This window comes from Caretta caretta, chromosome 19, assembly GCF_965140235.1.
Source record: "Caretta caretta isolate rCarCar2 chromosome 19, rCarCar1.hap1, whole genome shotgun sequence".
NCBI lineage: Eukaryota > Metazoa > Chordata > Testudines > Cheloniidae > Caretta > Caretta caretta.
The window spans coordinates 6,949,485-6,971,860 of NC_134224.1; the positions used below are offsets into that span (position 1 = coordinate 6,949,485).

Here is a 22,376-nt window from a genome sequence, read left to right on the forward strand (position 1 = left end):
AGTCATCTATATACAAACAAAAGGAGTAAGTGGAATCAACAGGAGGAACTGGAAGCTAAATTATCACTTAATTGCCATCACAGAGACTTGGTGGGATAAGTGTCATGACTGGAATAATGGTATAGAGGGGTACAACTTGTTCCGAAAGGGCAGGCAGGAGAAAGGCAGTATGGCATTATATATCAATATATACACACTTGTTCTAAGGTCCAGGAGGAGGTGAGAGGCAGACCAGTTGAGAGTCTCTGGGTACAGATAAAAGGGGCAAACAATAGGAATGTCACGGTAAGGGTCTACTATAGACCACCAAAACAGGAGGAGGGGGGGTGGATAAGTCAAGTCACAGAAATATCCAAAACACAAGACCTGGCAGTAACAGGAAACTAACTACCCAGGCATGTGTTGGAAAAGTAACATGGCAAAACAATTTCCAGTAAGTTCTTGGATGTGGTTGGGCGGACCACACACTTTCAGAAAGTGGAGGAAGTAACCAAGGGGAGAGCCAATTTAGACTTGATTCTGACTGACAGGGAAGACTTGGTAACAAATCTGATTAACAAACTCAGAGAACTGGTAGGTAGACAATCTAAGGGAAAAAGGAGTTTAGGGGAGCTGGCAGTTTCTCACGGAGACAATATTAAATACACAACTGCAACCTCTCTTGATGCGAAGGAAAGATAGGAAGAATAGTAAGAGGCCAATATGGCTCTCAAAGGAACTCTCATGACCTGAAAATCAAAAAGGAATCCTATAAAAATTGGAAACAGACAAATTGCTAAGGAGGAGTCCAAAACAATAGCACAAGCATGTAGGGACAAATTCAGAAAGGCTAAGGCACAGAATGAGTTGCACCAAGCAAGGGACATAACAGGCAATGAGAAAAGAGGTTCTTTAAATACTTTAGGAGCAAGAGAAGGACGAAGGAAAGTGTATGTCGTCTACTCACAATTAAAAACAACCTTGACAAATTGGAAAATTGCTCTGAATGGACTGTCCACCTGCCCCCAAACTAAACTCATGCCCAAAGCAGGGGCTGCTACTGGGCAGCAAACCACACCCAGACCCATTTCAGAAGGATGACGACACATGGCCCTGTAGGTGGTGGAAATAAAGACAACCCAACGCAGGCAGCTGATTCTGTAGAATTCCTTTAATTTCTGTTAACTGCAAGTCTGTAAAAGGTTCAGGAGAAAGTTGTCATTACAAAACTAACAGCTGTTAGAATCTTTCTTTTGCCCCAGCTATAAAATGCTCCCAGGAGATGCAGTATAATTTAAAATAGAGAATATTGCACAAATAACCAAGAGGTTAATTAACTAACGAAAGAGTTACAAAGAGAAAGGCAAGCTCCGCGCTTTCTCCCAGCTTCAACCTTGGGACATGAGCTTCCAGCCAGGAACCACACCCTTAAATGGGACAGGAGTATATACAAGGGGGTCCTTGCTTGGTGCAGCACCAAGAAAATGACATGGTCTCAGATACTTCCAGAGAGCCACCAGTCTCCTGGCAAAGGGCCCAGCCATACTGGGGGACCTAGTTACGACAGGGATGTCTCCTGACTTAGCTCCATCTCAGTATAGAGGGGACCTAACTGCACTTTACCTGCGTTGCTAGGACAGAGCTAGGCAGTAGCATGGCTTAGAGACCCTGTTGATCAATTCTACAATGACAAGCTGGAGCCATGCTGTAGGTTGGTCCCTGGACCTGGTGGGCTTTGTGGCACAGACAGGCTCTCAGACAGGGATCTGGATGACACAGCCACCTTCGATACACCTACATGGGCTGCTGCTGCCACTGGAGAATCTCCCCATAAGAAAATTAACACTCCAAGACCCCAGAAGGCTAGTGCCGTCTAAAAATATAGGGAAACCCACAGCCCCAGTGAATTGGCCCTTAAAGAAGCAGAATGATCTAAAGAAACCATGGATAAAACCAATAGTTTGAAGGCCAGAGACAGTGGGGTAGATGCTGTCCCTTTAAGATAACTGTGCACTGGTGACATCCACTGGGGAGCAGCATTTTGTGACAGATCAGAAGGACAAAGAGAGAAGGGAACACCCCCCCCATGAACAGAGATGACAGACCGAAAGGGGGTCTACAGCAGTCAACAGGGGTGGGAGAAAGAGTCAGAGCCTTGCAGGGGGCTCAGCTGAACAGAAGCAGAGATGATCTAGCAATGTTTGCAGTGCGTGGGGGACAGGCAGGTCCTGCCAAGGAGGCGGAAGGGAGGGGTGGATTTCAGGAGGGGGATTCAAGCAGCAAAGTCAATGGCTACAGTGACCAGCCCCTGCCACCAGGTAGCATCTGTTGTGCAAGATGCTTTTGCCTCCTGCTTTACATAGAACAGCAAAGAGTGGTGGGACCTGCTGGCAAAGGCTAAATGTTTAAGTGGTGGCCACCGTACCTACATTGGGTCTTTTAAGTGACCAAGCCGGGTGGCTGGTGCACACAGATGGGGCAGTTCTGACCTGGGTCTGACCCAGGTCCACTGCCTGCTCAGAAAAGCCCATTCAGGAGAAAACTACAAGCATCAGGACATTGCCTGAGGAATTAAGGACGACAATTAAAAGTGCTCATCGCCCAGCAGAGCAGAGAGAGGAAGTGCAGATAGCAAAGCAGGGGAGGGTGACACGACTCCCTTCGGAGGCAGGCTGTTGCTCCCGCAGCTGGGAGTTTGGGTTTCTAACTGAAAAGCTGCATCCCAAGGAAACAGAAGGAAGTCCTGGGATTTCTGTAGCAGCTTCTAAGACAACAGGCCAGGCTATGGTTCAGGAAGAGGCAGGGCAACATATAGTTCCCTCTAGAGAAGCCTGGCTCTAGATCAAAGCCTCCAGCCAACTGCCGTTCCTCACAGTGGTAAGTGTAGCAATACGAAGGGGCTTCCAGTGCTGCATCGCCAGCCTCTGGTCAGTCCCACTTCGGGGGTCGCTCTCAGAGTTAGTCTGGCCTGGAGTCTGAAGTAATGAGCGAACAGGAACAATTCGCACTGAGGAGCCTTCTAAACTGCTGTATTGTAGGTTATATTCACACACAAGTAGAGTCAGCAAACTGACATCCTGCCAATGCAGACCAGTCCTGCCAGGTGTTCTGCCCGGTTCGATCCCAGGGCCCCACCTGACCTGCCACCCACCCCAGGCCTCAATCTGGGCAGGCAGTTTCAACCCTGCTGGTCTTTAGGACCTAGTGAGAAGATGCACCCCCCTCCCTAGTACCCCTATGCATATTAGTGTAACACCCGCTACCACCTCTTCCAGCATCTGAATGGGTCATGAGTTTGAGCTACCCCTAGGATTTAGCAGGGATGGAACTCCTCCAGCCTGGAACCAAAAACCCCAGCACAGTTACACATGAAAGGAATAGTCGATCTGTGATTTAATTCACATTGGATGGTGGGAATGAGCCTGTGACACACACAGAGGAAGCAATCGCCTTATTCCCAGTCCTCCCACTCTTCATCTTCCAGCTGTAAACAGGAGAGAGACATCTATCAGTTGGTTTAGATAATACACCAGCCATCTGCCTCCAGGTGCTTTCGGTAGCACTGGACACTTAGAGTTTGTCTACACTACCACTGAAGTCATTGTAACTTATGTCACTCGGGTGTGAAAGAGCCACCCCCCGGAGCAACACAAGTTACAGTGAACTAAGCGCTGTCTACACCAGTGCTATGTTGGTGGGAGACGCTCTCCCGCCGACATCACCTCAGCAAGAGGCGGAAGCCGAGTCATCATGCTGATGTGAATGCGCTCTCCTGTCGGCAAAGGGCATCTTCACCAGACGCGCTGCAGCTGCGCTGATGTAGCACGGTAACATAGGACTAGCCCTTAGTGGCCAGACGAGGCAACCAAGTCAGTGCAAAGCCTGGCAGACACAGAACACACCCTGATTGCTCCAGTTTCACTTTCTGGGAAACAAGTGTTCCTTTCTCAGTCACTGTCCCAGTAGTGTTTAAAGCAGGGCTTTGGAGTGGAGCCCAGAGGTGGAGTGCGGAGCAGCTCCGGAGCAGTGAAGCTGCAGGTTTTTGCCTGGAGCGGAGCCAGTGCAGAGCTCCAAAGCCCTGGTTTAAAGGGTTAATCCCCTCCCTCTCTCTAGCTAGTCCCTCCATGACTTTTGTAGGCAAGAGCCCAGATCCACATCTGGCTCCTGCAAGGCTGTTCTATTGTGCCCTGGGTCCCCACTGCTGGAGAGCGAAGAATTCTGGTTATTCAGCTGCTAGCTGGCTGCCCAGCCCAGCTTCTCTTTGTGAGGAGAGGCAAGGAAAGCAGCAAACCCCATCTCTCTCTAAAGCACATTGTGCTACACTGCCTTGCTGTCTGCAGAGAGGATGGGGGTTGTTCTGGAGCCCAGGAATTTCCCCTTAGTTCCAATACGCTGGATCACTCTCCACTCAGCTGCATGCCAGAAGTTGGAGGCTGACCCAGGCCGGAAGCTCCCAACAGTGGTTGTGCTCATGCACAGGTGCAATGAGAAGCCACTGAAAACAACAGTGCATGGTGGAGTCTGTCCTGGGAGGGACCTTCTGCTAAGTTAGCGCTGCCATGCCCAACTCGCCGTGTCTCTTACCTCCCCGGACACCTCCACCTTCGAGAGTGCCAGCTGCACTTCTTCTTCTGTCATGTCCAAATCAAAGTCTTTCTCCCAGTCCTCGCTGATATCGGTGCTGGAGCCTGAAATCACAGGACACTGCGGTTAAGCCCTCTAGAAGGCAAAGAGCAAATGGGAACGTGAAAGGCTTTGGTGGGACCTGATGATGCATTGTGTTTCTCAAATATTTTACATCAGGGTCCCTGGCTCTTTAGAGTGAAACAGATTTCATCAGCCCAAGATCACCCTACTTGGCTCCCGCCAGCTCACCGCCCCAGCTTTGGGGGCCCAAGGTTTGGGATTAGCGAAAAGGCCTCTCCCCTCCTCTGGCCTTGCTATTCCACAGCGAGCTGTTAGTAAGAGCAAAGCAGGGTCCCTGAAGCAGCTCACCCCAGACTCCACTAAACAGACAAGGTCTCCTGGCTTAGGTGTTCCGAGAGCTGAAGACTTGGCTCATGCCACAGGGCATGTGCAAAGTAACACAGAATCCAACTCAACCTAGCCACAGTATCAGCAAGATTGAGGTATGCCAAGGCCACCTACCTCCAGGCTTGACTAACCGCTAACTATCAGGGATCTGAGATAAAAGAGCATGACCAAGTCTTTGCAAACTCCCAGGTGATACAGACAGTGCCCAGGGTCTCCAGGTGGAGCCTCTTCAAAGTATGTGCATGCCGAGGACACACTCCACGAGCATTTGCGTGCATGGATTTCTGACCCATCAGTGAGACGCCAACAAGGACGTTACGAGGCAGACAAGAAGCCAGATGAGCAGGATGGGGAAATCTGCCATGCCCTCCCGCGATGTGTCCTGAGCTCACTACTGGCAGGTGGAAGAGGGTAGGGAATAGGTCTGGGCTGAACCGGACCCGGACTTCCGCTGTGTCCGGAGTCACTTCTGTTTGCTGGGGGCGAGAGTGAAGGGGAGCTCTACCCAGGCCCACTCCCAGACAAGAGCCAAGCTATAGTCACAGAGCAAATGCAGCAGGTAAGAGGGGACAAGAGCTACACCAGCATTCAGCATTACCATGACCCAGCTAACACCCCCTCTCCCCCATACACTCTGGGCCGAGAGGGGTGCTCCCAGTTGACCAGAGGCCAGGTTACTGATGGGGCCTCTCAGGAAGGAAGAATTTCACATCACCAAGTACCTGCCACCATCCTGGCATTCTGTAGCCCCAAAGGTGGCCAGGAGGGGAAGAGGGTGCCCTACTGTGTCCTGTCGGGAAATTCAGATTTCTTCTTCTAATTGGACTCCCTTCCCCAGTATAAATCCACATCTAACATACTAAGCCTCCTTCCCAGGTCCTGCTGCCTGTCGCTCAGAGGTATTTCCAGCGGCACCAGTACCTTTAGGGCCAGGCCAACACAGTCAGGGGACATGCCGCTCACTTCAGGGCGGTGTTCATACCCCATGCCTGTGTCTGGCTTGCTGCCAAGACTCTTCCCTTTCTCCCCAAGTTAAGGGTTTGATGGTGGAATCTCACCATCATTAACTGTTGACGCCCCAGACCCTGCACTCTGGCTTTTTAGGGGCCTCAAAGAGATAAGCACAGAGTTAAGGCTTTCAGAACGAGATGAACAAGCCACAGCTACACCATGATCCCAGGCCACCCTGACCACAGATTGTCAATAACTTGAGTTGCAAAGTTTGACGCCCCCAGGTGGCAAAATTGTATATTACAGATTCTAAATGAGAAGCGAGGCAATCCAGCTCGCCACCATTCATCACACTGAAGGGTCAGATCCAGCACACCCTTCTCCCTCCCGGAGCTCCCTGCAGTCCCTAAAAAGCCAGAAAATCCATATTCGCCCCTCGGTATGCCTTGGGCAGCGAGCTGGGAAAGGTTTGTTCAGGACTGACGCAGAAATCGTTTACTTGGCTGCTCTAGAACTTGCACCACTTCAAGATCTACCTGTGTGGGCATACATGGGTAGATGGGTGTAGCTCGGGGGTTGGCGATGTCAGCAACACATGGAACGCGAATAAAGGCTCCCAACGTGGGATCATCAGACAGCTCACCAGTTCAGCACACTCTCCAGCTCACAAGCTATTCACCCACGAGTCACAGTTCAAGGCTCATTTCGGCTGAACCCAGGACACAGAGCAATAAAGCGTGTCCATTATAAATCAGGCACCGTTCCCCTGAGAGCTTCGTTCCCTAGGGCAGGGTCCCCGGTGATGGCTCAGTGCTGACAGCAGTTACCCACCTTTCTTCCCATTGTTGGAGGGAGTGGATTTCCCACTGTCTGAGTTCAGCTCAAAGACTCGTAAATCTGTAAGCCCGTCCTCTTTCAGAGTCTCTATCTGGCCCGTTGGCTTGCTCTCTGCCTGTTCCTTGAGCCCCACAGAGCCCAGTTGCTCTGAAGATACTGCCAGCTTCTGAGTGGTTGTAGGAGGATGTGCAGACTCTGCCGGTTTTGGCTGGGAGCCCTGCTCTTCCGAAGTAGCTTCCAGTAACCTTTGGGAGAGGTCCCTGGCCCCAGACAGCTGAGCTCCAGTCTGTAACCGTGCATCAGGCACAGAGGCAGGGTTTGCAATCTGAGTCACAAGGGAGACACTCTCGCTGCTCTCAGACGGGGTCACCTGGGCCGGGGCTGGGACTGCAGCAAGACCAGACCAGCTTTCCTCTGCTGGCTCCTTTATGCTGGGGATGGGACTTCCCTCCAGGGTCAGGGGAGCAGCTGCTGCAGGGACAGATGTTGTTTGCTTTCCCTCTTCTGGAGATTTCAAATTCACACAAGGTAGGGGCGACATCCCCAAAAATTCCTCTGTGGGGGGCGGGGGGAGAATGGGAAAAGATTTCAGCACCTCTGTATGAAGTACAAATAAGCAGAGAACAACTGCTGAAAGGGGCACCTCCCTTCCCAAACACAGCCACTGCTGGGAGCAGCATCAGCACCACAGTCTGCTCGTTCCCCCTACCCATTCTGGGAATAGGCCCCGCTAAGCCTCCCTGCCACATATTTCCTGCCAGTGGGTGCTCTGGTCCAGGCAGCACCCCAGAGCAGCAGGCCCAGCTTGGAGCTAACGCACACAGGAGATAGTCCTCAATGCCCAGCTCCATCCCAAAACTTCCAGTGTGACCCTGGGCATGTCACTTCATCTCTCTGTGCCTTGGCTTCCCTAACTGTAACATGGGGATGATCCCACAGGGGACCTGAGAGGATCAAACCATCCAGGTTTGGGAAGCACTCAAACTGCTGTGGCAGGAGTCAGTCCTATAAAGTAGGCAGCCCCAGCATTTTAACCAGCCTTCCCTCCAAACCTGTTCAGAGCAAGTCTAAACAGCACTTTGGTGCCAGGAGCATTCACCTCGCCCGTGCTCGGACTCCCACCGGCATTAGCATGGTGCAGCCGATAGCGGCAGTGGGCTATTTTGGGCCACAAAGCCGAATACAGACACAGCCCATGGCGGGGCGGGGGAGGGTGGTGCAGCTGGATTGGGGAACTGGTTTCATGACAATTAGCAGGAACCATTCTACAGCACCCTTTCTCTTCCCAGATCCACCATGGGTCTCAGAAGCTCTCTTTTGGCTTCCCGGCCATCTGACTTACCCTCTTCCTCTTCCCAGCCTGGCTCCTCGTGATGCATGCTTTGCTCCGCCCTCTGCTTCAGAGCTTCCCTCCGAACCTCCTCCTGTGGGGAATTCGCAGCTGCAGTCAGGAGCTGTGCCCACACCATCTCCTCCCAGATCGCGGCCCTGGTGTGCAGAGCTCCAACCCCTGCAAGTTCCCTACAGCATTGTCACTAATGGCAGAGACTTGGGGAAGGGAGCCCAGTTCTCTGCTGCTGTTCAGGGGCTAGCAACCCTCCCTCTGATCAGAGGGTGCATGTTGAGAAACAGCCCCTTTGCACAGTTCCTCACCAAACTGCACCCCCCACTTTAGCTTCCTTGCAGGGTAAACCTCCCTCCCCTGGAACTCACCTGCTCCAGGTGATGGACTTTATAGAAGTAGCGCTGCCAGAATTCGGAATGGGAAACAGCCACTGGGACCTGGGACCATTGGAAGGAAAGAAGAGAGGGAAGAATTCAGTAAGGAGAGCCTGGGAACGCTGCAGTCTCTGACCTCACTCCCCTTGGGGTTCCTCTGCCTTCTTGCTGCAAACCCTTTATCCTTCTGGCAGAGAACAACTCCATGGGGCTCCCACTGGAACCCACTGACTGATAAAGCAGACACAGTAAAGGGGTCACGAGTGAGCAGCCCTTCCACCTATGACAGGCCACCTGCACCACCTCAACGCTCCCAGCCCTTCAGACCTGGGGAGAGAACAGCAGGGAAACCCAGGTCTCCCACACTAGGCCACTGCTCCCACCCACAGGTCCTTGCTCTGCATATCCCAATCCCATCTTCCTGATAAGACAATACTCAAAATCTCTTATTTTAGATCACCGGGCACCACTCTAGGTCACTTCAGGCAATAGCTGCCAATCTACCAACATCAGCAACTGTTTGATCTCCCTGGGCTGACTATCACTCCGTTCAGAGGTGGGGCAGCTTAACCAGTTTACAGAGAATAGAACCCAGGCATCCAAACTCGCAATTGCCTGCCCTAACCACTAGACAGCACTGATTTCCCTCTGCTCATTCAACCTCCTCATGACTTGGCCACAGTGCCCATACACCCCTGGCTCCAACCACTCCTGGGACAGACTGTGCCCTACGTAAGCAACCTGCGTTTTCAGAATGCAGATGACTTGCTGTCAAACATCTGCTGGAGACTCATTACACAAGGATTCACCAAGATGCTCAGACAGACAGAGGCCAGACAGCTCCAGAGCAGCATATGACAACTGGCTCCGGACCTGCGATACTGCAGTCCACAGGCAGAAAAGAAGAGCCCAATGAGCTACTTGGCAGCGAAGTTGCACAGGCCACCCTGCTTGGCTAAAGCATGCTGCCATTTCCCTCCATCCCAGGCCCTGGAGCCCAAGGAGTACAGTTTCCTACTCATATCTCCCCTGACTCCCACACACTGGAGGCTTCAGGAAGGTCTGAGCCTGCCCAACCATGAGAGTGTGCAGGAGCCAGGCTGCACCTCACCATCTTGGTGTAGAGAGCCCGGATGGAGGGGCTGGTCACCAGCAGCTCCGAGATCTCCCCTTTCTTCTCCTCTAGGTTAAACTGCGAGAGCCAGGATTCAAAGAGCTCAATGGGGCCTGCACGGGGGAAGCAGAGAGAGGTCCTTGGAACAAATGAGACAGGGACAGAAACACAGGGAGTTAAGGGGAAACATGCTATCTGGTGCGATCAGGTGCCACTGGAGTGAAGGGGCCAGGCTAAGACAGCAAGGGGCATCACAGAGGCAACAACCTGAGTCCTAAGGAAGTGAGCAGGAAGCACACTTCACTGGCTAAGCAGCCCGAGGTGCATACTCATGGAGAAACACTGATGGGATCCACAGCCAGCCCCCACCCACAAGAGGCAGGGTCACAATGAGGAAGCAGGGGACTGAGAGGAGCTAGAAGTGTCCTTGAGAATATCCCTTTATAACTGCACATTGGGTAGGTGTGTGTGTGTGTGGGGGGGGGGTGTTGCATCCATGCCCACCCACTCCCCACCCCATCTCAGACACACCACTTGCTCTGCCTTGCCCTTCCCATGTGCGTCTACTGGAACCGAGAGTCAGCATTCACTCTTTGGCACACTGTCAGTTGCTGGATTCCCAGCTCCAAAATCCCAGAACAGGTTAATCAGGCAGCAGCTCTGCAGGTTCCCACATAGCGCAGGGCATGGAGCCTCAGCCACACCTGGGCAGGGTCAACTCACAGGCTGCGAAGTTAACTCAGTTGCCATGGCCTCTTTGCCAACAAGCAGCCCACGAAACCAGCTGTGGTGGCGGCCGGTCACGAGGGCACTCGTCTACTGGGAGCCCAACCCTGAGACCCACCAACCACCACCACACACGCGAACACCTCAATGTCTCCCCCTCCCGCCCATCTCAGCTTACCATCCGGTTCGTTGCAGTAGGTTGCTGGGTCTGACTGCAGGGTGTAGAGACGAGCCTGCAAGAGACAACGCATACGGGAAGGGACAGCCATTAGCATGAGGGGCAGCAGCTGAGCCCAGTGATGAAGGGGGTCTGTCACATAAATCCCTGGTGGGAGCTAAGGCGTTTCCCACCCAGCAGGCAGTGAGGGGCATTCGGCACCTAAGTTCCGTCTAAGCTGCACGGCCGAGCAGCAGCCTATTAAACGCCACGCAGGCTGCAGCTCCACAGCACGGCGGGGAGTGACACCTCTCCCCCACAGCCCAGGTGCTGCTGTGGGGGCAGAGAGCTGGGACGGGGGGGAGGCACCTCTCCCTGTCGTAGCCCTGGGGCAGCCTGCACCCCAAACCCCGCACCCCCAGCCAGAGCCCTCACCCCCAAACCCTCTGCCCCAGCCCTGAGCCCCCCTCCATACTCCAAACCCCTAGACCCCACCACTGCCACATGAATTTTGTTATATGCACCAATATGGAAGTGACGTGTCACACATCATCTCCATATTGGTGCACATAACAAAATTCATTCCACACACGCAGGGGAAAAACCAGAGGGAACACTGCTCAGCACATACCTTGGTGCTGTCGTACGGTTCTGTAGTACCAGAGGGTGTTGCCATCAGCGTTATAACATCGCAGTCGATGGTCTTATCTGGCGAAGGAGCGAACGTGTCTGAGATGACACCCAGGAAGTCAGCGAGTCCTTTCTTCACCTTCTCAGTCGTGCCCGAGGAGCCTTCCGTCTTTGCAAAGAGAAAGACAAGGGAATGATCTAAACAATGGTGCCTGAACCGCAGACAGTCCCATGTGGTCTTTTCCAGTGTCAGTGTCCCTTTAAAGAGGGACAATTCTCTCCTTAAAGGGTGGTAGCGGGGGACTGTGCAGTCCAGGCTGACCTGAGATGAGCAGGGGGACGGGGTAGGTGGTTAGTCAGGGTGATGGCAACAGATAGGCAGGGAACTAGCCTGGGCTGTGGGGTGGGGGGCAGGTAAGAGTGGCTGGTTTGGGGAGAGGATAGGGAGCTGTGCTGTCATGGTAACAGCTGTGCAGGGCAAAGGTCTCCTTTGGGTCTGGGAAAAGGGAACCCATCTCCAGGCTTATCCTGACACCTAGGCAGAACATTCTGTGCCTCACCTGGTGGCACAGGTAGGCAGAGGGTGAAGCTGATTCCAAGCCTCACAACAGCAAAGAGAATGGGGAACCAAAGAGGGTAGGAGAGAAATTAGTTCCACTCAGTCTCCAAGCAGGAAATGCAGATCCAACTAGGTATCTTATCTTCCTCCCACCCCTAATCACACAGTCCCACTCTCAGTTAAGAGCTTCTCCAGCCCCAAGCAAATGGAACATCCCCTTGCAACATCTGCCATTACTGTGCAGAAACCTGGCCTGTGGCTCCAAAAGGCCCCCCGCCCTGAGAGTCACAAATGGAAAGGAAGAAGCTGGCCCTTCGGGGAGCCACAGTATGCACCTTCCCCTGTCTGATCTTGACAACTGTCAATGGGGCACTGACATCAAACAGTCCTGGCAGACATAACAAGGGAATCACTTAGGGTCATCACAGACACTTTGCATTAGGGAAGGGAGTTCAAATTCAAAGTCCAAGAGCGATGTGATTTCAGGTCATGCTATAAAGGCATCATTTCCTGAAAGGATTAGTCTGTGTACTGCCAGAATCCTGTTTGACAGCCAGCTCTACTCTCTAATGAGAGCAGGAGGCAGAGTCGTGGCTTGCCTGCTGTTACTTACAACCAGCTTCTCCTTGACCACGCTGGCCGTGGCAGCAATGGTGCATGCTGTATCATGCTGCACCACCTGGGTGAACTCAGTCAGGTCCCGCTTCATGAACTCCAATGCTTCCGTGGACTACAAGACAGAGGGACACAGAGTATATCAACCCCAGATTCTCACAGAAGTCCATCTTCACCTTAGGAATATCTGAGACATCACAAACCCTGGAGCAACAGAGGCCTCTAACCCGAGGGACTATTCTGTATGTGGAGATGACAGGGCTCTCGCAGGTGAGGCCCTACCAACGCCATAGAAATAATCATGTTTACAACACATCTGAGAAACACAACTATGCCCAGACCACGTTACAACATGTTCCTTCCTTACCAGTGCAGATAGAAAAAAAAAAATCACATTTTAACCCTAGCAGACAATTAGGCTAAAGCCTGGCTCCTTCGTTGTCATGGACACGCCAGCGCACATTCTAACAGCAGTGCTGTAATCACGTTTCCAGACTGTTTAGAGGTGATCGATGCCGTAGTGCTGACAGGGCCTTAACAAAAGCTGTTGCTAGTGCACAGATCTACAGGGATAACTTTAGACATAGCAAAGCGATCGGATTTTTATTTTTTTTTAAACCACACTTTTTCTTGGCTCCTTTATTATTGTTTCAATAGCCTTTGAATGAAAGCTGCAAATATATGGATGAGTCACATGTTGCCTAGTTTCAATCATAGTGTAGCTGAACTTCTCAGTCTCATGCCTTTGCGAGTTGCTGTGGGGGGCAGTATGCTCTGGGCATTCTTCTCCCCACTGCCTCCAGAACAAGAGGCCTTTCCAAAGTGCAGATCTATAACTACAATCTAGTTCAAGCTTTCAAGTGACTCTTCGCAGCTCAACATCTGAGGACAGGGTTTCTGTTTGGATAAGACTAAGTTAAAACTTTCCAGTAAACAGATTTTCCCCAAGAGTAGATGGTAACATAGAAGTAATGAACTGAACAATTACTAGAATAACATTTTACATTAACACAGGACTCTCCAGGCCAAAGGATCCCAAAGCCTCTCATAACAAACACAGCCAGCTCTGGGGGGAACTGCAGCAACTGGCTAGTACAGGGCATCTCACACGACATTGTTAAGAAGGGAAATTTTAGGTTAAGTGCCACTAGATAATTCATAACTTTGCAGAGTAGCCACGCTCTCTGCTATCAGGGGCTCAACCAACATTTCACAGCTTACTTTATACTAATCATAAGTGACGGAATAAAGTTCTGCACTGCAATATGGCTGCCTTACCCCTGAACTGCGTAGTTGCTTAAGTGCATTTTTAGAAGGCAACAGAGAGCATGTAGGCAGATTGAAGATGATAATACCCACATCATGGCTAATGCCCAGCGTATGTCAAACACCAGGCTACAATCCAGCGGGAGAAAAGGACATTCACAGAGTGACTCAGTCCCATAGGTTACTTTAAAAAACAATGTAGAAATCAGGAAGAATTTCCATAGGGAAGAGGATTACACAGCAAAACAGAAAACCCCTATAAGAGGCTCCTTACTGGGCCTGATTTGCTCGGGTTACAGAAGAACCCACAAGAAGAGTGAGAAATCCAAATAAACTATTGTGTTTTTCTATGGGAAGATGCAAGCTTTCCTCAAGCAATAGCTTGTCCTGTTCCATACAAGCAACCTCCTACCTTCTCTTTGACAGTCTGGTAGCTTTGCTGCAACCAGCTTCTCCACCAGCCTCCATCTTCCCTGTTACAGGACAAACATATGAAGCTGAAATTGTGAATTTCACATTATAAATTCACACCAAGGAGTCCATTAAACCATACATACATACATACCCCAGCATGTGTAAAAGCTACAGCCACTGCTTTGCTCTGTTCAAACCCTTTGGGCCTTCAAAGAACCTACCCCTCCTACCCAGCAACTCTCCTTTCAAAGGTTTAAGATCCATAAGGGTTGCAATTAAATGCAAACCACCCCTGCAGCATTTCCAGCCCACACATTGCACCCCAGGCTGTGGCATGAGACCCACAGTATGAACTAAGCCATCTCTGCGGCCCCGCAGAATAAACTCAACCCCAAAAGGAAGCAGGGAAATTAGAGGGGTCAGTCCCCCTTAGTTTAATCATCTCAGGGAGAGTCAGTAACAGTGAGAAAGGCAGACCTGGCTGGTTTTTAAACTGGTTGGATTTTAACCAGACCATGTTTCTAAGCCTCTCCTGCTCCCAACCGAGAGAAACAACCCCCATCACAAGACATACTCTCCATTTCTCCCATGGTTTCTGCCACACCATAACACTCTTTCCTCTATACAGCCAAATTCCCTCCTACCCTCACCCCATCCCAGCCCGCTCCCTTCCCACCCACCCCCCTCTGCCCCCCCAGCCCCGCCCAGCCAGCTCCCTTCCCACCCACCGCCCCCCCAGCCCACTCCCTTCCCACCCACCCCCCTCTGCCCCCCCAGCCCGCTCCCTTCCCACCCAACCCCCTCTGCCCCCCCAGCCCCGCCCAGCCAGCTCCCTTCCCACCCACCGCCCCCCCAGCCCGCTCCCTTCCCACCCACCCCCCTCTGCCCCCCCAGCCCGCTCCCTTCCCACCCAACCCCCTCTGCCCCCCCAGCCCGCTCCCTTCCCACCCACCCCCCTCTGCCCCCCCAGCCCGCTCCCTTCCCACCCACCCCCCTCTGCCCCCCCAGCCTGCTCCCTTCCCACCCACCCCCCTCTGCCCCCCCAGCCCGCTCCCTTCCCACCCCCAGCCCCGCCCAGCCAGCTCCCTTCCCACCCACCGCCCCCCCAGCCCGCTCCCTTCCCACCCCCAGCCCCGCCCAGCCAGCTCCCTTCCCACCCACCGCCCCCCCAGCCAGCTCCCTTCCCAGCCCCTTTGCCTCCCAACCTCACATAACCAGACTCCTTCCTACCCCCACTCCTCCCTTCCCCGCACAGACCAATCCCTTCCCACCCCGCTCTGCCCCCCACCCCTCCCGCACAAGGGCGCGCCCCCCCCTCAGATCCCTTCCCCCACCGCCAAGGCACCGCCCCCCCGCTCTGCGTTACTCTCACCCTTCCGCCATTTTGGACGCCTGACGTCACCAGTATTTACTGACCTTTGACGCCAGACGCCCCGCCTCCTGGGCGGGCTATTTTTAGCCACCGCCCAGCGGGGGCGGGTCACGCGGGGGCCGCCGCCCAGCGGCAACGTCACGTCCTCGTGCACGCGGGGCTCGGGCCGGTAACGGGTACGGTGGCTGCGGAGGGTCGAGAGCGATCGAGCGTCGGCCGGGCAGCTCCGCGCGCGCGCTCAATATTAGCGCCCCGCCCGCCGGGAGCGGGGGCCCGGGGCCCGGCGACCCCCGCCCGGCCGCCCCAGGGAGGCGGGGCCTCCGCTCCCCAGCGCCCGCCTATGGCCGGGGGGGGCGTCCCCCCCCCGCCGGGCGCTACCCCGGGGTCCTCCCTCCCCACCCCCCTGGGGCTCCCCGGGCCGGTCCCCCCCGCACAGCGCTGCTGGGAGCCCCTGCCCACCCCCCCCCCCCCGCTGCGGGACCCCGCGCGGGTCCGCTTCTGGGGGGGTCGCCTGGTTTATTCCCACCACCCGGCGGGGGAGGGGGGTCCCCTGCCTGCTGCCTTGGCCGCTCCCTGGTTTCTCAAGCCGTCCCCGGGGGTCATCCCGTCCCCTTGGGTTCCCGTCTTGCTGGGTCCCCTTTCCCTCTCTGCTCTCCCAGTTAATATCCCCCCCACCCACCCCCCACCGGGGCTGGCTGCTGCGTCCCCTAACCTCGGGACCATGCTTCTGCCTGTCAATTGCCCCACCTGGCGGTGCCAGCCTGTCTCCCCTACCTCTGCGCTTAGCCAGAAGGGGCTCAGGTATTCCTACAATCCGCTGAAGAAGCGGGTAGTCGCTCCGGAAAGCTCCTGCTCCGATGCGTCTGTTAGTCTGTAGGGTGCCACAGGGCTCTTTGCCGCCGCGTAAGCTGGTTAGCCGGTCTCTCTCGCCAACAGAAGTTGGCCCAATAAAAGACAAGCCCTCACGCACCTTATCTCTCTAGTTTGCTTAACAGTAATATAACTTTATATAGGAAATAATTACTGGAAGAGTGAAGTTGATGTGTCACAGCATCATCGGGGACTCCGGCAGTGCGTGAGATTTCTTTCAGCAGCTTCCTCTGTGCCGGGCAGCTAGTGCCGCAGCTGAGCGCGCTTCCTCAGAGCGGTGACCGCTATGATCCCAGCTACAGCAGCAAGCTGCCAAAATCAACAAGGAATCCAGCAGCAAGAGCTTCCCCACGGGAGCGGGCTTGCCAGAGGTAGTTAGGATGTTGGTGGTGATGCGTGCACCGTTTCCACTGTACGGCTTTCTACTCTCTTTCTTTGCTGCAGGCAAACCTCATGTCCCATCTTCCCTCAGGGGAACAACTTCAGTGGCCGCGCTTCTGTGTCAGCAAGAGCACAGCTGTGGTCCTCATAATTAGCTCAGAAGCGCAGCCATGAGCGAAAAGAAAGCCATGGAAAAACCACCCCCCCCTCCGACAGCAAGGCTGTGATGAAGACAAACCTCCCAGCACCCACAAAATGTTTGATTCACTAAATACTCCTATTTGGTGCATCCTCATGAAGGGCCGGATGTCTGATCCTGAAGTGCTGAGCGCAGGAGTTGCGGTCTTCATGGTCTCAGGACTGGCTTTTGGTTTCAGCTTAGGAGTGAATTTTTTGCATCCTGTACTTTTTGATCTTCGGCTAGGAATGAGAGAGAGAAAAGAGAGACCCAGATGATGCTTCATAAACATTTCTATTGCAATGGTGATTGGACTCCTACCAATTTTGCTCTGACTTACTGGTTATTCTCTGGTTGCGTTGATATTGTGCCCAGTGGAAATGGCTCTGTGGTCACTGTGTCCAGAAAGCCCCATTGCTGTGCTCTCATCACCTTGGCACACCTGTCCAATGCATTCTCACATTCATACGTACTTTGTTGAGTTCAGCCTCAGTAGCCTGCATGGGTTGGTAGCAAGTCTTTTAACTTTGTGTCCCAAGATGGAACAGTCTCAGAGGTAGCATAAAATGGAAGAATTATGGTCATATTTTGCTGGGGGGAGAAAACCCTCCTCTGCAAGATATGAAGACAGGATGCATCTTACCCTCCCCTCAGATGTTGTAAAACAGTACCCCAGGTTTTCTCAAGAAGAGAAAAGGATACTTCAAATAGAGCATCTCCACTGGGTTCTCTTTTTCACGCACTGTCCTGGCACTAGAAAGGCAGCAAAGAGGAAGGAGGAATCTACAGAGCAAACTGCAAAATGCCCCTACATACCATATACGCTCATCACCAGCTGCTCCTTCATAGACACCAGTTTACACACACAGAGGCAAGGTTACTAACTCAGTTCTGTGTGCCTGTCACAATTGCTGGCTGCATTTACAACTGCCTTGCAACACCACAAATAAGAGAACAAAACTAAGCAAAGTCAGTTTAGGAAAGAATTCCTTCCTCCCCCCAACTTGCAAAGGAACTCAACTGAGCCAGGGTAAGCCTGAGCAAACAGGTAAATCTTGCAACACACCCTCCAGGTCAACAAATTGGCTCTGTCAAACCAATGGAGTAATTGGATTCCAGAGCCAAGGCTACCCTCACCCCACTGATAAGGCCCTTCCTCCAGCCCCTGCCAAGGAATTCAGACCTGGGGACTGCTAGTAATATGTCCCAGCTGATTTCAAGTAGTGGGATGATGCACAAGGAGCAAGGCTGTCCTGTGCTGGTAACAGAGGAGAACATGTTCACGTTTCTGTGCTCCCTCTCTGTCCATATACACACACCCCACTCCAGAGGGAATGCCTCATGCAGAACAGGAGACATGGTTGGCTATTAAATGGCCAATGAATTCACGCCATCTGCTTCAGATTACTAGCTGAGTGACAGCTTCTCATGGGTCAGTGACTCTCATTATCCCAACAAGAGACTGCCATGTGCCTGCATGTCAGGAATTGTGCTTAATTTTTACACTGCTGATTAACTAGTGATTTCATCCTTTGCCCATCTGGGTGAATTTAGGAGGGGATGGGGACTAGTTCACTGGACATTTGGGGAAATGTTGAATTGCACAATGTTTGTGTTTCAAAGACCATGTGGTGCTATTAGATGCTGGCAGATTCCCAGGGGTCATGCTCTTTATCATGCAAGTTATTAAGTCATTCCTGCTTTAGTCTCTCCCCATCCAGATCCCAAAGTTGGTGAGGACTGAGGGTTCATTTTACTGTAAAAACTGAGCATGTTTATCGCAGAACCTTGCTATGCTTGGGGATCATGTCTCCTTGTTTTTCTTCTCTCATGAGATGATTCTGGAGAAGTGACTAGGAGATGCAAAGGAACCAGGTGACATCTGAATTGCTGAGTCCGCAAAGGGGCCTTTAGGCCATCCCTCCCAGCTGCCACCCTTGGCTTTTGCTTTTCAGGCTCACTCATGTGATTTATTAAAGAGCCATGGTTTACAAAAGGAGGCAGGCGTCCATGTGCACACTATCAAAACCAGTCCATAAATTTCCCTTTTAACAGCTTTTGTTCTGGAGACATCAGTCCCTTGGCTGGCCTAGGGCTCGTTAATAAAAATGAAGCCTTTTTGGAAACAGTTGTTGCTTGTATGATACATGAGCCCTGCAAATAACCATTGTCCCCAGTTCATCATTAGCAGGTTTTTCTCTTTCCTTCCCACCCCCCGACCATTGATTTAAAGCTGAAGTCTCTGTAATCAATGCATGAAGTTTGGTCCGTTCTCAAAACCAGCTATTCCAGCATGAGCTAGATTTTTTTTATGCAAATCAGGTCCTGAGCTCAGGAATATGGCAGTGACCTGAAGAATCTGAAGTAAAGATAAAATTAATAGTAATTAAGATATGCTTTTTTGCTATAACTTCTATATCTTGGCCAAGGTAGAAGAAACCCCAGAGGCTCTCTGGGGTTGGGACTGTTTTTATTCTTGTGTCCTGTATAGCATTGAACAATTTGGCACTTAAACAACCAATAATCCAATTCTGGGTTTGGGTGGCTGGCTGGCTCAGGAGATAGCTAATTGGCTAGGAAGCCTTTCCTCTTCTAGGATGCTGTCTGAAGACAGTATATGTCAATAGTTACTGAGTTATTATCAGCTGTTGGCTGTTCGGTGGATCTATGCCAGAATGAATTGGGTCTCAGAACCATTGCTAGTGGACATGTGCTCACGACCACCACAGAGATTGATTCAGAGATTCCAAGGCCAGAAGGGACCTTTCTGATCACTGAGTGTGAGCTCCTGTACAACACAACCATAGAACAGTCCCAGAATAGTTCCTAGATCAGGTCTTTTAGAAAAAACATCCAATCTTGTTTTAAAAATTGCCAGTGATGGAGAATCCATCACAACCCTTGATAAATTGTTCCAATGGTTAGTTACCCTCACTGTTAAAAATGTATGTCTTATTTCCAGTCTGAATTTGTCTAACTTCAACTTCCAGCTATTGGGTCATATTATGCCTTTTTCTGCTAGATTGAAGAGTCCATTATCACATACTTGTTCCCCCTGTAGGTATTTATAGACTGTGATCAAGTCACTCCTTAACCTTCTCTTTGTTAAAATAAACTCAAGGAGCTCAATGTATTCATCTTTAGAAGACAGGTTTTCTAATCCTTTAATCATCCTTGTGGCTCCTCTCTGAACCAATATCATCATCCTTCTTGATTTGTGGACACTAGAACAGCTGGACATAATATTTCTGCGATGGTTGCACCAGTGCCAAACACACAGGTAAAGTAACCTCTCTCTTCCTACTTGAGATTCCTGTTTATGCATCTAAGGATGTCATTAACCCATTTGCAAAAAGAAAAGGAGTACTTGTGGTACCTTAGAGACTAACCAATTTATTTGAGCATAAGCTTTCGTGAGCTACAGCTCACTTCATCGGATGCATACTGTGGAAACTGCAGAAGACATTATATACACAGAGACCATGAAACAATACCTCCTCCCACCCCACTCTCCTGCTGGTAATAGCTTATCTAAAGTGACCACTCTCCTTACAATGTGTATGATAATCAAGTTGGGCCATTTCCAGCACAAATCCAGGTTTTCTCACCCTCCGCCTCTCCCCACACAAACTCACTCTCCTGCTGGTAATAGCCCATCCAAAGTGACCACTCTCTTTACAATGTGAACCCATTTGGCCACTGCATCACACTGAGATCTCCTGTTCACCATGATTTCCCTTCCCCCGCAAATCATTTTCAGAATCACTGCTTCCCAGGATAGAGTCCTGCACTGTGTATCTGTGACCTACATTCTTTGCTCCTAGATGTATACCTTTATATTTAACCTAATTAAACATACATTGCTTGCGCCCCGTTTATCAACTGATCCAGATTGCTCTGTCCTCTTCATTAGTTACCACGCCCCCAAATGAAGAGCCCTTGTTGTCATTCTCAGGGACAAGAATTGAATGGGCCATGAAGAAAAATACCATTTCGCCTCTCTTGGTACTCCTTCCATTGCAGAGTCAAAGCACATTATTTGGACAGTATGAAGAACCGCATGAAGGAAGCCTGCTCAGTTGCTGCTTATGTTGTAGCTGACAGCTCAGCACCGATCATCTTCAGTACATTAAAAATAAGGAAATAAACTTTTGGAGCCTTTGACTAGTGTATTTTTCTCCATGACACAGCAGGAGCAAATACAATATGAAAAATCTCATCAAGAAGCCTAGATGAGATGTTGGCATCTGACCTTCTCCCCAGACTTGGGGATGGGTTTGGGAAACTTGTGCTCCACCCAATGAATTGGAATCTGGTGACAATATCATAGGATTGTGCTATCTAGAGGAGAAGGAGGCTAGCTACAGAGATCACCCTGACATTACTCCTTCTCAGATGCAGTGTGTGGTATCTGTTTGGGCTTCTAAGGAAGACACTCATATCCTCATGGATCAGACAAACTAAGCACCAGAGATAACGGTGGGGTAGGGAAGCCAGAGTAAAATGATGAATAGCTGCACACCACAATGAAAGTCAGGGAAAACCCATCAAACCGAGGGTTCCCTGTTCTAAAGCATATGTTAAGACACCCTCTTGGCTCTTAGCATTTGAGTGGGAAAACTATCATGGACTCTAAGGGCATTGGAAATGGCTGCAAAACAAGAAGAAAATAAAGATTTACATAGTATTGTATATATTTGCTGGGAGTGATTTGAACACCAGTATATTTCCTCCCAGCCCATTCCTACCCAGACACTTGCGCGTTTCCAAAAATGTGTTAAATCAGAAATGTCCCCACAGTGTTCAAATTCTGCCTTAATTTCAGGCTTCTCCCTTCTCTGTACTCCATGGAGACCCCTCCTGCAATAACAGTAGAGCAGTATTGTACAGTAGTGGCCCAAAACACTAGTGTGAAGCGTGGTGATTTGGATTATTAGCGTAGAATGCAGCAGTATTTTAAAATCACTATCTCTTCAGTGATATATGAAGGGAGACAGCAAGTGAGAAAAGGCTTAATGGCCATTTTATGTTAGGATATGTCAGATCTCATGCTATGCAGGGTTGGCCTAGGTAAGTAGTATGATGTTTATTACAGTAGTATGTAATAGTGAGGACTATCTAGGTTTGCAGGATTTGGTGCTGGTGATTCAATGGGAAGCATTGTTTCCTTTGAGTTAGTATTAAACCAATGGCCCAGAACAGCATCAAGGGCACTGCTGGCGGGACTGTCTTTCAGATGAGATGTAAAACTGCCATCCTGTAATCCCGTTTCTGCAAGAGTAGGAGTGTTTAATCCCAGTACCCTGGTCAAATTCCAGATCAAGCAATTACTGACTGCTTCCCTGAATCCCCCTGTAACTTCACATGGCTGTCTCCTGCGCTTCCTGCTTGAATCTGTCATGTAGAGCCCCTGTTCAGCGTTAAACACCTTGCTTGTTCTACCCCAGAGATGGCTGAATTTCAGAGGTGGGTGCAATGTCTGTATAGTTTATATATTTTTGTAAAGTGGTTTGGGAGTCTTCAGGATGAAAGGTGCTACAGAAATATAACAGATGATTATGTGATGCATGGATA

General features: G+C 51.1%; 1 protein-coding gene and 1 long non-coding RNA gene across 4 annotated transcripts; one reads left to right on the forward strand and one right to left on the reverse strand.

Moving 5' to 3' along the window:
• Positions 1-1,132: 1,132 nt before the first annotated feature.
• On the reverse strand, positions 1,133-15,421 carry BSDC1 (BSD domain containing 1). Of its 3 annotated transcripts, none has more exons than XM_048826034.2 (11): positions 15,374-15,421; positions 14,000-14,060; positions 12,320-12,436; positions 11,149-11,316; positions 10,539-10,593; positions 9,632-9,747; positions 8,515-8,583; positions 8,144-8,225; positions 6,796-7,356; positions 4,564-4,667; positions 1,133-3,463 (listed from the first exon to the last, which is right to left on the reverse strand). In XM_048826034.2, exons 1-11 carry the CDS (start codon positions 15,382-15,384, stop codon positions 3,431-3,433), a joined length of 1,377 nt encoding a protein of 458 aa, XP_048681991.1. In that variant the 5' UTR covers positions 15,385-15,421; the 3' UTR covers positions 1,133-3,430. The 3 variants fall into 3 exon arrangements, with proteins under 3 accessions (XP_048681991.1, XP_048681990.1, XP_074977503.1); XM_048826033.1 differs by having other exon boundaries at positions 14,000-14,084; positions 15,374-15,413; XM_075121402.1 differs by lacking the exon at positions 15,374-15,421 and adding an exon at positions 14,153-14,638.
• A 55-nt stretch (positions 15,422-15,476) lies between these two features.
• Positions 15,477-20,963, forward strand: LOC125624808 (uncharacterized). The gene is made up of 2 exons (XR_007353397.2): positions 15,477-15,549; positions 16,387-20,963. It is a non-coding gene; the product is annotated as an uncharacterized LOC125624808 (long non-coding RNA).
• The last annotated feature ends 1,413 nt before the right edge of the window (positions 20,964-22,376 follow it).

Excerpts from the sequence above, each read along its gene's own strand:
- BSDC1 (XM_048826033.1), bottom strand. Across the intron at positions 12,437-13,999 it reads ACCAGACTGTCAAAGAGAAG|TCCACGGAAGCATTGGAGTT; the intron begins GTAGGAGGTTGC and ends TCTGTCTTGTAG. Across the intron at positions 11,317-12,319 it reads TGGTCAAGGAGAAGCTGGTT|ACGGAAGGCTCCTCGGGCAC; the intron begins GTAAGTAACAGC and ends CTCTTTGCAAAG.